Here is a 17,915-nt window from a genome sequence, read left to right as displayed (position 1 = left end):
AATCTGCTCTCGGCAAATTTCTAATACTCAGCACAATAGATCTCCAGACTTACTCAATCTGTACATAACTGCAACTTTGTATCAGAATAAAACTATTTTAAAGTTATCTTTCTCCCAGTAACGAGTTCCTTCTATTTGGCTGCCAGACAGTTGTTCACCCATTCATCAAATTTTTTTGAGAATACAAACTCTGCTGGGCCACGAGGATATCATAAAAAGATATCATAAAGGAAGCATATGATAATAATATCAAAAAAGTATCAATTATTTTTCTCAAGTAGTTTGAATTCACACGAGGAAGTTTTTAAACCAGAAAGTAGGGTATAAAGCGATAATAATGAAGAAATGTACAAGAAGCAAAAAAGGAAGAGAATTTACATGTGTCTGGTGTGGCCAAAGCCGATCTCAAGGAGATGCTTTTGAGCTGACTTAAAGAGAGAAGCTGTTTGCCAAGGAAACAAAAGCATTCCAGGCGCAGGGAACATCTAGTACAAAGAACCGGAGAGGCGAGCTGCACGGAATGTTGAGAAATACGGGCTGGGGTGTGTAGGGTGGGGCGGGGACTCGGAGGGAGGCTATCAAATTCAGAAGCCGGAGAGGAAGGAGGGGCTGGGTGTGGGAGCCGGAACGTGTCAGAACTAGAGTACTTCGGTCACCAGGCAGGAAACGGCGGCCCTCGAGCGTTGAAATAACGTTCACGCTACACAACTTACAAGACACATAGTTGGGACCAGAACTTGCGTCTGCTGATTTTCAGGGTGATCCATCCCTGGCTGTGAAGGGACTTCCAGTCTGTCACATTCGCTCCGAAATCAAAATTATACCGAGTTCACTTTCACGGTTGCCTGTAGCCCTGTCCTACGTGAGCTTCCCATTTCTTCTCAGCTTTCAACCTCCCAAGGATGCTCCCCGCCTCCCCGACACCACGCTCCATGAGGCCGCCAGCGGGCTCTTAAACCGCGACGACTGGTCCCCAAAGTGGGCGTGCACGAACCCTCGCAGACCACAGGTCCCGGCATGCAAAGCTCCCGGTTAGAAAAAAGACCACTAAGTGAACCATAATGCAACGCTCTACGAGGGGGGAGGGGCACTCTACGGGGGGGAGGCCGACTTGTAGCGTCGCTTAGGCAACTCCAATTCCGTGACAGAATACACTTCCGCTTCCTCCTCTGAGCCCTAGGACCGCGAGTCCACGCAGCTGCGTGGCTGTGACGTCATTCGCCTGCGACTGAGCGGCCCGGAGGTTCCGTACCGTGGGCTTCTCTCCCGCGTGAAAACCTAGGGCAGCTCCTTCTCCGTGGCCTCTGACCTGGGAGCAAAGAGAAAGCGGCGAGATGACGGACCGCTACACCATCCACAGCCAGCTGGAGCACCTGCAGTCCAAGTACATCGGCACGGGCCACGCCGACACCACCAAATGGGAGTGGCTGGTCAACCAGCACCGCGACTCCTACTGCTCCTACATGGGCCACTTCGACCTTCTCAACTACTTCGCCATTGCGGAGAATGAGAGCAAAGCCCGAGTCCGCTTCAACTTGATGGAGAAGATGCTGCAGCCTTGCGGACCGCCAGCCGACAAGCCGGAGGAGAACTGAGACCCCCGTGCTGTCACTGCTGTGCGGGAGCCTCTCCTGAGTTCCCCCCGTTTGCCGTCATTCCCGCGTGTTCCTTCTCCAAGTGGGCCGATTCTCCATTGCCCCTGTTTCTCGTGCCTGCCTTGTACAGAAGTGCTTACCTGGGGGCGTCCCGCCTGACCTGCCTTCCTGTGGACCCTTCGGAACGCAGCGTTGGGAGACCATCGGGACCCCTGAGAACTGAGACGGTGGAGACATCCTAAAGCCAGCAAGAGAGGGGAGAAGGCACTAGAATGAGACGGGATTTGGAAGCTCCTTTTTGGCTAGTTGATTGTCGTCGTTGCTTTTTCCATAAAGTTTAGAAATTTTTCAGTCTCTTTGGTGTGGACTTCTTGTGTTCGGGTGGAGGGGGTCCAGGGAAGGCTCTGGGATTTGGGTTTCATAGGAGACAGAAGAGGCGGGAGGTGGGGAGTTAAGCACAAGGCCAGCGTTCATTGCCAGACACTTAAATCCGCTTTGCACACTCTCCCAAGACCTTTTTTCAGGCCCATAACGCCTTCTATTGAGGTTTGTGATCACTGTATCCCTCCTTCATTTTCTTCCATTCAAAAAATCTTTGCTAGCATTGTCCACTCCTATGTAAGTTGCATCCTCTCTTAAATCTTGGGACCCTGGACACATCCCTGAAAAATGACAGGCTGCCAAACGAGTTCTTTAATTCATTCAACATTCAACAAATATTTGTTGAGTTCTATATGGCGGGCATTTTGCCACGCTTTTGGAGCTTATGTTATACTTGGGGGCGGGGGAGGCCACACAAATTGTAGGCATAAACAAGCAAGTAGTAGGTGTTGTGCAGGATGGGAGTAGCAGTACGTTTGCAGTACAAGATGCTTCTGATAGACTATTGAGATGGTTACACTTGAGCAAAGACTTTAAGGAAGGGAAGGAAATAGCCATGGGGAAAACTGGGGGAATTGTTTTCCAGGGAGAGGGAACTGCCAGGACAATGGTGCTAATACTGAAATTGTGTCTGGCTTATTGGAGAAACATCAGAGAGGCAAATGTGGCTGGAGAGAGTGAGCAAGGGGAAGAGTAGAGGGATAGGTAATGGTGGAGGAACAGTTAAGAGTAGAGCCTGGTAGCCCAGTGCAAGAACTCGGGACTTTTATCCTGAGGGAAGTAGGGAACCATTGGGAGTAGTGGTTTTATTCAGTAATGTGATCTGACATATTTTAGATCAGTAACTCTCCAACATTTTAGCCTTGGGACTTCATTACATTCTTAAAAATTCTTGAAGACCCCACAGAGTCTGTTATGAGGGTTATAGCTGTTGATATTCATCAGATTAGAAATTAAAACGAAATTTTAAAGTATTTAGTAAATCGTGAAAAGATAACAACAAAACCATTGCATATTAGCAAAAAAACTTCATGAAAAATAACTTATTCCAAAAGCAATTTAGTGAGAAGAATGTTTTGGGGTTTGTTTTTAACAGTTTTGCGGATGTCTTCAATGTCAGGTTTAATAGAAAACAGCTGGACTCTCCTATCTGCTTCTATACTTGAACTATTGTGATATGAAGTTTTGGTTGAAGTTTGAAGGGTCCACTTCACAAAAATAGGTGGTAAGGGAGGAATATATTCTAATAGCCTTTTCAAATAATTGTGGATAATCTTTAATTCTCTAGCAAAATTCCAACAAGTGGTAATTTCTTACAACTTAGTTATAACATGGACTCTGATCAATGAACTTTCATTCTGCTACATTAGAATTCATTCATCTATCTGGAACTTGGAAAGAATCTTTTACCCAGACATGATTTTGTAACATCATGTCTCCCTCATTTGGAAAGTATTGGCTCCCTGAGTAATAGAGGCCTTCCAGTGTTGACACATCTCATTATACATATCAAAAAATCACACTAATATCACCACTGATCTCATCAGGGAAGTCTTACAGTATTGGGATCCTGGAAAACTCACAGTGATGGTAGGAGTGTTCCACAATTTTAAGTTTTGCTTGATGGCTTCAGTTTGATCACGGGTAGCAAATACTGTTTGGTTTTCCTCAAAGTGACAGGCCTACTTGGTTCATTTTCAAGAAAATGTCTGCCAAATACCCAATTCTGAGTAACTATAGTTTGTCAATCGTTCAGGTACAAATGGTGTTCCTTGAGGGGGAAAAAAAAAAAAAAAAGCCAGTTCAGTTTGCAACTCAAATAATAAGTGCTTTTCCTTAAAACCAAAACTTTGGCAGCAGCAGAAATGCTTTATGCATACTACCAATTTTGTCACACAAAATATTTAAAAACATGTGCCCTCAAGGGCTAAGATTTCATAAAATTACTACTTTTTACTGCATAAAGGACATTTTTAAGTGAAACTGAGTTAACTTTTTGGTTTTGTTTGTTTTTCTTGAGAGTGCCTGCCGGTGGAAAATACAAAGAGCGCTAGTAGTCTGGTGCCACTGTCTTGATTCATGCTAAGTGCTCGTTTACTCTCTGTTGCTTTTGTATCATCTGTACAAACGCGAAAACAGCTAAAAATGGCAAATCTTCATATTATGAAAATAGTGTTAAGTTCACAGATTCCCTGAAATTCCTTTCCCATCATTTTTGCTTGAAAAAACTGATAGATGGTAGATTAAACTACGGCTATTTAGACTTGAGTATTTGGTAGGCATTTTCCCAAGAAATGAATGAAAGAGGACATCACTTCAAGGAAAGCAACTGACCTGCTGTTTCAGAGGATCCTGCTGATCCTTCTGGTTGAGAAGAGACTGAGGTGGTGTAACAGAGAAGAGATTGTAATTGTCAGCAATTAAATAAAAGTATCAACGCTAATGCTTTCTCCCCCCTTATGTTGAAGAGTAGGAGAGATTCAAGCTGTAAATCCTCATCCTTAAAAAACTTAATAAAGGTATACAAAGTGGCATGAGAATGAGTCCCTGTCACTAACCAGAGGCTGTAGCGGTAGACCAAGAGAGATGACAGCCTGCACTGAAGATAGGAAGGGACTGGATACATAACACGGGGTAGCTTGTATAAAGAATCCAATAAGTAATGTGGACAATTAGACCTGCAAGAATTTAAAGGGAAGTTAGTAACTTAGAGAAAGAGTTCATGAGGTAGCTAGGATTTATATTGTTAGGCTGCACAAGGCCAAGTGTTTAGAACAATGCCTGGCACATCGCAAGAGATCAATAAATATTAAGTGTTGAATATGGAAAGACAGAACTTAATCCAGATAATAAATATGCTGAGTCATTCTAATTCATATCCTTAATGCAGTCTTCAACTTTACCAAAATAGGTAATACCAAAGAAAAAAAGACATTTGAAAACATGCTTCCTAAATAGTAATAGCTTTTATGGTGCGCGAAGCATTTTATCTTATGTGCTCTTTGGGAGGTATTACCTTCGTTTTACAGGTGACAAAGTTTCAGGCAAGTAATTTGCCCAAGATTATACAATTACTATGTGGCTAAGCTGGGGTTTGAACCAGGCCTTTCTAGCTCCAAAGAACAGTCTTAAATATACTGTTACCCAAGCAGGTCTAATATATAAAAATCACATTAGAATAAGTTGAAATGAGTTATTGTCTCAGATAAAAAAATGAAAATATAACAAGTTTAGTAGATTATACTGAAGGAGTATCAAACCAATATGAACAGTTCTTATATACTGTATAACATTAGGTAAAAAAAAGAAGCTTGAAATGTATTGAATAAAGATAAATGTAATGGGAAAAGGAAAAATAATTTGTATGGGAAAAAATTGATTTAAGGATCCGAAAGTAAGCAAAATATGGTAGAAATAAATTTAATTGAGTCAGTTATTCTTTTTTTGTTCTGGTATAAAATAATATTCGTATCAAACACAGGAGGGCAGCAGATGATGCTCTAATAGAAATACTTTTGGAAAGAGCTCCATACTTGTAGATTTCTGCTAATTGGAGAAAATCAACTCTTTCTGTATTCATTTACACTGATTTTGTCATTAGAAAGCCACACTGAACTATAAAGTGATAGCATGTTTTTTGTTTGATAAATACATAGTGAATACTACAAATCCCTGTATTATGCTTACAAACATGGGACGAGATGTGGACCCTGTCCTTTAAAGGATGCCACTTAGGGAAATAAATACAGCAGCACATAAGTAATGATCGTAGTTGCAAGTGGTAAGTGCTAGCGAAAGATATAGGAAGAAAAGGCTATAAAGTTTACAAGAAGAGATTATTGCAAACTGCCAGTGAGGGAGTGAATGAGGACATTGTTGAGATCTCAAGTCTTGAGTGATAAGGAGGGCCTTGAGTGATAAGTAGGGTGTATACATGTTAAGACAATGGCAAAGCAGGATGAGCCTCTGGAGATAATACCAGCTGTCCCAGCAAGGGGGGCAGAATTCAAACCACTCATTCCCATTTGAAACCTTTCCACTGGGGCACCTGGGTGGCTCAGTTGTTAAGCGTCTGCCTTTGGCTCAGGTCATGATCCCAGGGTCCTGGGACCAAGTCCCACATCAGGCTCCCTGCTCTGTGGGGAGTCTGTTTCTCCCTCTCCCTCTGCCTGCCACTCTGCCTACTTGTGCTCTCTCTATCTCTCAGTCAAATAAATAAAATCTTTAAAAAAATAAAAATAAATAAAAATAAAACCTTTCATTACTTCCATTAACTTCTGGTGGGTTATAAGATTCCCCACCTTCAGGCTCCTGCTTTTTTCATAAGGCTGGAAAAGCAAGTTAAGGTTCAAATCCTAGAGTAACAATGAGGTAACAGCTACTGTTTACTGAGTACTCACTACGTGCCAAACACTTTCATTAGTTATCTCAATCAGTCTTCACACCAACCCTGGGAAGGTTATTATCCCATTATACCTATAAGCAAACAGACGTAGGAAAACTAAATTGTTTGCCTAGTATCACTCAGCTAGTTAAGTGTTAAGGTAGGAACTTACACTCAGATCTGATTTCCAGCATCCAGGCTTTAGAGGGTAGGTCAAGGTTTCCAAAACTATGTTTCACAGAATTCTAATTCCACGAAAAGTTACAGATTGGGGTTGGGGAGGGGGGGATAAAGAGAGGGGACTATCTTGGTCAAATAAGTTTCAGAAATGCCCCTGCAGTTTGGAGATTCACGGTTAGTTTTTAGTTTTGGGTTTTTTTTTAAAAAGATTTTATTTATTTATTTGACAGAGAGAGACAGAGAGAGACAGAGAGAGAGAGAGAGAGTGCACAAGCAGGAGGAGTGGGAGAGGGAGAAGCAGGCTTCCCGCGGAGCATGGAGCCTGATGCGGGGCTTGATGCGGGGCTCGATCCCAGGACCCTGGGATCATGACCTGAGCTGAAGGCAGACTGAGCCGAAGGCAGAGGCTTAACGACTGAGCCACCCAGGTGCCCCTAGTTTTTAGTTTTTTAAAGTTCTGCATTAACTCATCACTTCCTAAACTTAATTGATCTTCAAGTTTCTTTTCTCAAGAAACACTTACCAAGATGATTTTGAGAAATACTTTTGGGGGCTACTGCTTTTGGCAAGGAAAGAAATTTGAATGGAGTAAATGTATTCAACCCTGGGCTTGAGGGAAATAAATCTAGTGGCAATGTATAGGTGGAGCTCATCCCCGCAGATAACTTCGCTTTCCTTCTTAGACTGTAATTCCCTCACCTTTGTGAGTGAAGCGTTCCTTGTTCTCAGCTCCGATTCTTTTCATCTGAAACTAGCAACTTTAAGATGTTAGAAAGAAAGGAGACTTAAACTGTACAAATTAGTGACAAAGCTATTAAGGTTTTTTTTCCAGGGCAAGGGCATAAAAAAACGATGTTATTGAGGAATTCGGACATTTTTGTTCACTCATTTTATTCGTTCTGGAAGATGACAAGGGATCAGTAAGTAGTGAATGACCTGGCAGCCGACAGTTAGTTGTATTTCAGAGAGATGATAATTTGTTCTTAACTGGCTTTTTATCTCACATCCCACATTCCCTTCAGGCTCCCCATTATTTCATTTTCTTAACCTGCAGTACGCACATCACACATACCTGCCCGCTTAATCACTTAGCACAGAAATAGTGAAAACTGGGAAGGGGTGAGGGGTGCGGGCCGGACACCAGGACATGGAAGAATCCATGTCATCTCTCACACAGCACAAATGGTCGGCTACAAATGGCCCTTTGAACCCCTATCTCTTTGATCTGCATGACCTCAGAATCTCTCCTTTTCTCCACTTCCCTCATTTCCTAGCCACCATTGTGAGTTGTTACCTTGTCCCCCAGCCTTCCCTCTTATCATGCTATCCTCCTGCTTTACTGAACCTTATCCTTTCTTCCTTCACGTCTCCCCACAAAAGTGGTGGCTTTTAAAACAGAAATGTTATCCTACCATTGAGAAGGGGGAAACATTGAGAAGGTATATTTAGGGGTTGTGGTACACAGCATCAAAGAGTTTAGGGTGCCCACCTCCTCAGCCTCCCTCTCCTCACCGAGCCCTCGAACTAAGCAGTCCAGAGCCTGAGTCTCTGGTTCTGGTCCACCACTGTCCATTTCAGAATTTTGCCTTTGCAATGAGGATAATATCACAGTCCTATCTCCTTCATCAATTTTGGTATGAGGATCAGGTGATAGGTACTTTTTAGAAAAAAATTGTCTTTTTCTAATTAAAAAAAATAAGAAAAGTACAAAGAATAACATGGATATTCCTTCTACCTCAAATTAACAACTGTTTATATTGTATCAAATGTTCTTTTCTCTTAATTATTTTTAAGATAATTCTACAAATAACGTATGTATATGTAGCCCTTCTAAAAAATAAAAAGAAGCATTACAGATAAGACTGTTTCCTTCGACCACTCCTACCCTAGTTTTTCCTCTCTCCATATGTGCATCCCATCCCTACCACCAAAATAATAACTTCTGTGAGTATATGCATTAGACCAAACATATATCTCTATCATCTATCTATCATCTATCTATCTATCTATCTATCTATCTATCTATCTATCTATCTATCTATCATCTATCTATCATCTATCAAAGTGTTTAGTGTTTTTTAAAAAATATACCAATGAAAAGATTTGGCAATTCCTCAAAAAGCTAAACGTAATTACATATGATCCAGCAATTCCATTTCTAGGTATATACCCAGAAGAACTGAAAGCAAGGACTCAAACAGATATTTGTACACCAATTTTGATGCATCATTATCAGAACAGCCAAAAGGTAAAAACAATCTAAGTGTCCATCAACAGAATGAATGAACAAAATATGGTTTGTAGTATATATGATGGAATATCATTCAACCATAAAAAGTAATGAAGTTCTGGTACATGCTACAACATAGATGAATCTTGAAGACATTATACTAAATGAAATAAGCAAGACACAAAAAGACAAATATTGTATGATTCCATTTATTCGAGGTATCTAGAATAGGTAAATTCATAGACTGGAAGTTGATTAGTGATTACCAGAGGTTGTGGGGAGGCACAAGGGTGAGTTATTGTTTAATAGTTACAGAATTTTTGTTTCGGGTAATGAAACAGTTTTGGAAAACATAGGGGTAATGACTACACAATACTGTGAATGTAATTAATGCCAGTGAATTGTGCACTTAAAAATTATTAAAATGGCAAATTTTATGTTATAGGTATTTTACTATAATTTTAAAAAGTTAACATCAAAACCATTGAATTGTACACTTTCTTTAAGGTTTATTTATTTTAGAGAGAGAAGGAGAGAGAGCAAGTGCAGGGAGGGGCAGAGGGAAAGAGAAACTTTAGCAGACTCCTTACTGAGCTCAGAACCCCATGCAGGGCTCTATCCCACGACCCTGAAATCACGACCCCAGCTGAAACCAAGCGTCAGACGCCTGACCGACTGTGCCACCCAGGAGCCCCTGAATTGTACACTTTAAATGAGTGAATTGTATGATATGTGAATTACGTCTTGATAAAGTTGTGTCTGTATATTTGCTGTGTGTGTATATATATATATAGTCTTATATTGTACATATAATTCAATGCTTTTTTCACACATTATATATATATATATATTTTTTTTAAAGATTTTATTTATTTATTTGCCAGAGGGAGAGAGAGAGGGAGAGTACAAGCAGGGGGAGTGGCAGGCAGAGGGAGAAGCAGACTCCCCGCTGAGCAGGGAGCCCGATGTGGGACTCGATCCCAGGACCCTGGGATCATGACCTGAGCCGAAGGCAGACGCTTAACCATCTGAGCCACCCAGGCGCCCCTCACACATTATATTTTTGAGATCTATCCTGATTGAGAGATATAGATATGTAGTTTTTTTTTTAAATGCTACACGATGGGAATATACCACAATTTATATATCTGTTCCCTAATTAAGGGCTTAGACTGATTCAAACAGTGGAACATCCTCACATACATCCCCTCAGGTGTGGGCAGGGTGTCCTACTCGGGGCACAAATGTGTATCATGTGTTTTGAAAGGTATTATGTAAGTGTAGTTCTCACATTCAGAACCTTTACTATTAGCCCTTCATTTAATGAATGTTTATTGAACCTGCACCAAGGCAAACAGGGTCACAGCCTTTGTGGATCTCACAGTCTGTGGGGAAGAAGCAACCAATTGGTTAGAATCAGGAGTGACAGACTCTTGGGCATGTTAGTCTCCATGAGACAGCTTCCACTCCACAGTTGTCATCTGCGCCCATCTCAGCTTCTCCCTCTTCCTTCCTCCATGCACCCCCTTTCCCTCCCACTATTTTCATTTGTTATCTAGCCCCCCGCCCACACACACACAGCATTTTAGTCATCCCAACCTCTTGAAAGAGAATTTCTTCTTCTTTTTTTTTTTTGTTTGAACTTTAATAGTGAAATATAAGATACATATATCTCTTCAGGGCACCTGGTGACTCAGTTGGTTAAGCGACCAACTCTTGGTTTCGCCTCAGGTCATGATCTCAGGCTGGTGAGAGCCCAGCCATGGGCTCCAATCTCAGCAGGGAGTCTGCTTGAGATTCCCTCTCTCCTTCTCCCTCTGCCCTTTACCCACTCACGTGCACGCTCTCTCTAATGAATAAATAAAATCTTTAAAAAAGAAAAAATAAAATACATCTCAAAATTTTTTATGAAAGTATAATTTTTTTAAAAGATTTTATTTATTTATTTGAGACAGAGAGAATGAGAGAGAGAGAGCACATGAAAGGGGGGAGGGTCAGAGGGAGAAGCAGGCTCCCCGCTGAGCAGGGAGCCCGATGTGGGACTCGATCCAGGGACTCCAGGATCATGACCTGAGCCGAAGGCAGTCGCCCAACCAACTGAGCCACCCAGGCGCCCATGAAAGTATAATTGACATACATTATCTTACTAGTGTCAGGTGTACATCATGGTGATTTGATAGTTTTACACATTACAAAGTGATTCCCGATCTCCACCATCCCCACGATACATCTAGTTACCATCTGTCACCAAAAGGATTACAATGTTATAGAATATATTCCCTATGTCAAGAGCCCTTCTTTTACCCTTCCCTACTCCATCCCATCTTGTAAAAAAAAAAAAAAAAAGAGTATAAGCCATGGAAGAAATTTTTCTAAAAATGAGATCAAAAGAACATGGTGTATATTTCCTACGAAATTTAGGATTTGATCTTCTCTTATAACTTCTGTCTTCCTACTAGGTTAACTCGAACTTTGAGCGATAAGATATTAAACATGGACGATGATTTTAGCTGATATTGTCCGCCATGTAGCTTAGCATCCAACACAGTATAGATGCTTTAATATTTGTTGACCATCAACACTAGTAAGGTTTATCATCAGACCATATAAAGCACAGTCCTAGGCACTGAACAGATGAAAAGATGATAAAAATAAGGTCACAATTAACAAGGAGAACATAGTGCACCCATGGATCTCCAGGTTCCAGAACTGTAGGCACTTGATAAATTTATTTGTTGAATGGTGAGTGAGTGAATGAACAAATACACAAAAAGCAATGGGGATTGGGTAAAGTTGAGATGGACTTAAACACAGATTTATTATGTATCTTGCCACCCTTAAGGCTCAAAACAGAACTCTGATGTGTTGTGATGTGTTAAAAACCTCACCCAAATGATTTTAGTCTTATCAAGTATGATAAGCAAGATAGGGTTATCCCCCCAGCCTCAACATCTTTCAAAGAAATGCACACCTATTCCTACCACTTGACATATGTGAAAAATATCAAATACCCAAATAACTCGACAATTACATATAAAATGAAAATCTTAAGCAAAGTAAATCTCAAAATACATTTTTGATTGAATAAGCAAGTTCACAATATCCATTTTTATAGAATTACATGGGAATTCTTTCTTAGTTTCTTGGGGAAAGGATATTTTGCTAAAAATAAAATATCTCCAATATGTAGTAGAAAATAGATATTGATTTGTGGGAAATGAAATCTGAGATAAATACATCTCAGTGAGGACCTGCTTTGGGATTGATGAATATAATGGGGTAGCACAGGACTAAATAGGCGCCTTGTCTTCCAGTTAATTTAAATGGACCTGTAATTATTAGAATCTGAATTATGAAAAGTTAATGTATTTACACTCAAGATTGTAAGCTGACTTGACATTCATTTTTTCTCTCTGTGTTCAGCATTCTCTCTGGGTTTTGTTCTATCTCCCATCCCATTTACATCCTCTTGATTCTTGCTGTTCTGTGATAAGATAATTAACAGATAATTGGTGTAGTGAAGCCAATACACCTTTAACCTTTTCTCTCAGCCCTAGAACTTCTTTAGAATTCGCATATTAAAACAAGTGGTGCTAATTAAATTTCACACACTCTGAAGTTTGTGTCATAGAGGCACGATTTTTTTAAGATAGTATATAAGACATATTTCTGTGAAGGATTCCATAGTTTGATAACAAACATTTATTTTTATAGAATAAGCATTATTAATGGAAAATAGAATGTTTAATAATATTTATATACTTTTATGGGTCTGTACAGAAGATAAGAGGGGTTATTCATTTGTATTAGGAGCACTTGAGTATGTTTAATGTGCTAATTATATTGGAGCTGGTTTTTCATGCTTCCATGTCAAATCTCTGAAAAAAATTTAAGGGTGATGAATTTATTTAGCAAAAGTATTTTTTGCATGAGAGCATATTCTCTAGTTAAGCCAGTAAATTTGCTCATTGCTAATGCAATAATGAGAAACAGACTATAACGCTACCCAGGCCAGGACTCCTGGAAATATTTCCTACTGGGAAAGTGGATGCAACTGTCCAGAAGCTGTTACCAGAGAGCCCTCCAAAGGGCATGGCTTTGCCATAGTATCATGTGAGCAGTGAGAGGCCAGTGTTTCTCCCAACAGCCACTTTTTGGAACATCAGTGTTTGGAGGTAATGGTTCTGTATTTCTGGAAGAATTATTTTTAGGAGAGATAGATAGATAGATAGATAGATAGATAGATAGATAGATAGATATAGGTATAGATACATAGATATAGATATATAGATATAGATTTCACCTTACAGAAAGTTTTTTTGCTATTCAAAGCCTGTTGCCTCAAACTTGTTCTTTGCAAAATTAGGGCTGCCTTGTGCCTTCATGAAAGTTATATTCATATGTATTCAATTTACCCTTCCTCTCTAAATGAGGAGTTTGCTCTACATCTAGGTAACTTTAAAGACCTTTAAGGTCTCTTTCAATTCTAATGTATCATTTTTAACTTATATAAAAGCCTACTTTTGCCTCAGACACAAGGCCCTAGTCAAGTACCAAGGTAAAAATTGACTCTCACTGTGTGTGCATGTCCATTTTTAAGTTTCAAATAATAATATATGTATAGATCTCTGCAGAAACTCTGTTTTCACTTAGGCTTTGAGTTTTAAAATCCCAACTAGTATTAATAATAACTACCTTATTTTTTTTTAAGATTTTATTTATTTGAGAGAGAGAATGAGATAGAGAGAGAGCATGAGAGGGGGGAGGGTCAGAGGGAGAAGCAGACTCCCCGCTGAGCAGGGAGCCCTATGCGGGACTTGATCCCGGGACTTCATGATCATGAACTGAGCCGAAGGCAGTCGCTTAACCAACTGAGCCACCCAGGTGCCCTACCTTATTTTTTTAAGTATGCATGTGATAATATTGATTTTATGAGCTTTAAGTTGTATACTTTCTTCTATCTCTAAATTGCTGACATTTTTGGTGTCAGACTATTTGTGGGAATGCTAAAATGTAATTTTATATGCCCAGCATGTAAATAATCAACATCAGTTGGCTTCTCTCTGCCATGTTAAGCGTTGAAATGAATAAGACATTTATTTGTACACCAAGTGCTGTACACTTGAATGTATACCTTCTCTTTGTTCTTCAGCCTAATCCACTGAATATTTTCTCTTCCACATTTCCACCAAGTAACTGAACCTTGAATATCAGTAGTGCATGGCACAAAAACCTAAAAAGGATTTAATTCCAACTACCCTCTAATTTCTATGTATCTTTAGTAACAGCTTCCTTCAAACAGCCTGCTGGTTTTAAGAGATAATGTTAAATCTCTGTTTTAAATTGGTGTCGTGTCTTAATTTTTTGTAATGAGAGATTATGGTTTTCAGAAGGATAGAGTTTACCACAAATATGTGGTTAATAAAGTCCAAATTTTATCTGTTATACGGTATACTTACAGCAATTCTTCCTGATTAAGCCACTCACATGACATTGTATTTATTCTGTTCAAGGTGTACAAAAGAATCCAAGTAGGATGCCACACTGACCTGGGCAAGATTGGTGGCGGCTTTTCCCTTCCTACCTAAAAGGAGCTTAAATGGAGAGACATTTTACTTATTTTTAGCGCAGTGCTGGTATATGATAGGCATGCCATAAATATTTGTTGGATGTGTCTTTATAGCTAAGGATTTGTCTTCTTTATTCTAAGTCAGGACTATTTTAATTGCAAAAGAAGGTGTTGCGATCCACTGTCCGAGGCAAAAGGAGAACACAGGGACTCATGTCATTACCAGTCCAGGTGCTGCTGTCTTGCTGGTTTATGATCCAAGACTCGAACATGTGACCACAACTTTCTCTCTTTCTCTCTTAATTTCTTATTTCTGATTTCTTGGTGCTGTTTCCGCTTCCTGACGGCTGCCGGTACCTCCAGGAGCTCGAGTTCAAATCCCAGATTTTCCCTAAACCAATCATTCTGGTCAGGGGTATTAGTACATGGACTAATTTAGTCTTGGTCAGGTGTTCCATCCCTGGATTGTATGTGGATTCACTGCTTCCCGAGGTACCTGATCCCACAGGAGGCAAAGGGGTGGACCCATTGAGAGAAATAGGGGGACAGTTATCAGGAGAAGATTGAATGGACACTGAACAAAGACAAACCACAGTTATCCTCTGTAGATGCTTACACTAAGTCTGTTAAACAGTCAGCTGACTACATGCTACATATTGTATTTTATTTATTTTTTAAAGATTTTCTTTATTTATTTGTCAGAGAGAGAGAGAGAGCACAAGCAGGGGGGAGCAGCAGAGAGAGAGGGAGAAGCAGGCTTCCCGCTGAGCAGGGAGCCCGATGGGGGCTCGATCCCAGGACGCTGGGATCATGACCTGAGCTGAAGGCAGACGCTTAACCGATTGAGCCACCCAGGTGTCCCTGTATTTTATTTATTTTTAAATGTACATCTTATCACATTTTCATGTCTCTGCAATTGGGTTGTATCATGTAATCAGAGATCCTCTTCTGAAAGAAGTGGGTCTTGAACTTGGCATTTCAGTAAGGTTCTGACTCAGGTAAACAAAAAGGAAGAAGAGAGAGGTTGTTCTAGAAGGAACAGAATAGTTGGCAAGAAAAAAACTGGAGGTAAAAATGTGTACTTTATGAGGAAAGATGCCCCTGGCCAGAATGAGTCATTCAGGGAAAGTCAAGAGTGGAAGGTTTTCACTAGTCGGAGGCTAGATTGTGAAAGACCCCCCAAATCCCAAACAAAGGAGTCTGGGCACCATCTTATGAGTAGTGAGGTAATGGGGATTTCTGAGCAGAGATTTACTTGTTCAAAGTTATGCTGTTAGAAGATGAGCCTGGAATCAATATGAAGAAAGGACTGGGTAGAGAGAAAAGTGGTAAAGGAGATAGAAGGGGCAGGGTACAAGATGGAGAAGGAGAGTTCTGTCATCATCTATCATTGGAGGATGAAGACAGAGAAAATACTCTGAGAAAGAAATAGAAATGAAAATAATAAAAGAAGAGCAGGTCCATTTCAAGATGGCAATGTAGGAGGATTTTGAACTTAACCTCCTCCCACAGGCACACTGAATCTATAGCTACATATGGAAAAATTTCCTCTGGAAAAAAACAAAACAAAACAAAAAGTAACTGAGCAATGCCTACAGATTGGGTAAACAAGAAAAAACCCACACTGAAGTGGGTAGGAGAGGCTGAAACACAATCTTACCACAAACTTCACCCCCTGGTGTGTCAACACACAATCAGGAGGAACTCACAACCCAGGCTTCTCCCTGAGGAGTGTAGGATTTGACCCTACATCTGGCACCCCAACTTTTAAGACCTGCACCTGCGGGCCAAGTGCCCCAAATATCTAGCTTTGAAAGCCAACAGGGCTTGCATCCACAAGATCCACAAGACTGTAGTGAGCTGAAAAGCAGTCCTTAATGGGCTTTCACAGACATCCCAACCTGAGGCCCAGCACAGAGGCAGCTGACTGAAAAGCATCCAAAGTTTCTGTGAAAGAGACTTATTTGCTTATCTTCAAGTGTCTGCCTGAGGGGCAGGCATGTAATTTAGCACATATCTAGGGGCCTACTGATACACTCTCCAAAGATAGAAGCCAGTGGGTGCCATCTTTACTCTCTCCCTTGGCCTCACTCCAGCTTATACATTTGTTTGGTGCCCTGATTTTTGTCGCTGCAGCCCAGGGGACACCTCTAGATTGCTAGGCTCTCATGACTGCAGGGCTTATTGTCATGGATCCCACAGGACTATAAAAACTGAGAAAGAGTTCTTAAACAGGTATCACCCCCAGGGCACAGCAGAGAGGCAACCACAAACTGAGGCGCCCAGTCTTGCTATGATAGAGGCCTATTAGCTTATCTCCATAGCTGTGGCCTGAAGGGCAGGCTTCTAATTAAACACACTTCTAAGAGCCCCGCTCAATGCTCTCCAGAGACCTCAGAGGGCTGGTGCTAGCTTTGAGCTTTCCTTCTGCCATGCTTCTTCAGAGCACTGGTATCTCCCAGAATAGAGCTTCTACATGTGTCCGGTGCCTTGGTTTCTGTGGCTTCCATCTCAGAGATTGCCCTTTATGGCCTGGCTCTGGTGGCCAGTGGGGCATGCATGTGGGGGTCCTGTGGAACTGTAACAAATGGACAGATAGTTCTTGGCTGGCTCCCACCCACAGAACGTAGTGCAGAGACAGCAAACTGAAACACACCCCAGGTCTTTCTGTGAAAGATACCTATTTGCTTGTCTTGGAACTTCAGCATGAGGGGCAGGCTTCTGGGTTGGCATGCACCAAGAAACCTACTGAGGTGCTCCCTGGGGATGAAGGCCAGTGGTGCCATCTTTGTGCTCTCCCTCTGCCTCACTCTTGGTTGCTAGTATCTTCCGGGGCTGGGCTTGGGGACACTTCTTAATCTTATGGCCCTGGTGGCCAGCAGGGCTTATGCTTGTGGATTTTGTGGACTGTTACTTGGGGTACCTGGGTAGCTCCATCGTTAAGCGTCTGCCTTCGGCTCAGGTCGTGATTACAGGGTCCTGGGATCTAGCCCCATGTCAGGCTCTCTGCTCAGCAGGAAGCCTGCTTCTTCCTCTCCCTCTCCCCCTGCCTATGTTCCTTCTCCCGCTGTGTCTCTCTCTGTCAAATAAATAAATAAAATCTTAAAAAAAAAAAAAAAGGAGAAATACTTCTCAACCAGCTACCCTCTACCCAGAGCACAGCAATGAGACAGCAGATTAAAACATACCCCTAGTCTTTCTTGCAAAAGAGGTCTGTTAACTTGTCTTCATGGCTGTGGCCTGAGGGAAGGATTAGACACACATCCAGGGCTGATTACAATCCAATCCAGAGACCAGGGAGGCCTGCGATGCTGTCATTATGCTATCTCTCTGCTATGCTCCAGGTGATCAGTATCTCCAAGAGTCTGTGTGCACATCTGATGCCCCAGAGTTTGGGTCTGCCACCCAGAGGACATATCCCTTGAGAGCCTGGCTCTGGTGCAAGTGAGGCTTATGTTCATGGGTTCAACAGGACAGTAGCAAAGAAAGAAGCAGTTCTCAACTGGCTATTACCCCCTGGGCTCAGTGCAAAGGGAGCAGACAGAAACACTCCTGTCCCAGTCTTCCCTGGGAAGA

The 17,915-nt window shown here is 41.3% G+C and overlaps 2 protein-coding genes across 4 annotated transcripts in view; both read left to right on the top strand.

Annotated features, from left to right (window-relative positions):
• The window catches only part of PLAGL1 (PLAG1 like zinc finger 1), a 187,546-nt gene that overhangs the window by 47,288 nt on the left and 122,343 nt on the right, over positions 1-17,915 (top strand). The window lies entirely within an intron of this gene.
• On the top strand, positions 1,197-1,949 carry SF3B5 (splicing factor 3b subunit 5). The gene has a single exon (XM_045866124.1). It carries the CDS (start codon positions 1,335-1,337, stop codon positions 1,593-1,595), a length of 261 nt encoding a protein of 86 aa, XP_045722080.1. The 5' UTR covers positions 1,197-1,334; the 3' UTR covers positions 1,596-1,949.

This window comes from Mirounga angustirostris, unplaced genomic scaffold (genome assembly GCF_029215605.1).
Source record: "Mirounga angustirostris isolate CCGP_5_RB_7025 unplaced genomic scaffold, mMirAng1.0.hap1 SCAF_8, whole genome shotgun sequence".
NCBI classification, from domain to species: domain Eukaryota; kingdom Metazoa; phylum Chordata; class Mammalia; order Carnivora; family Phocidae; genus Mirounga; species Mirounga angustirostris.
The sequence above is the reverse complement of the archived record's forward strand: the minus strand, read 5'-3'. Positions and strand labels throughout refer to the sequence as shown.

Bases quoted from the DNA above. Each gene is read 5' to 3' on its own strand.
- SF3B5 (XM_045866124.1), top strand. From the start codon at position 1,335: ATGACGGACCGCTACACCATCCACAGCCAGCTGGAGCACCTGCAGTCC.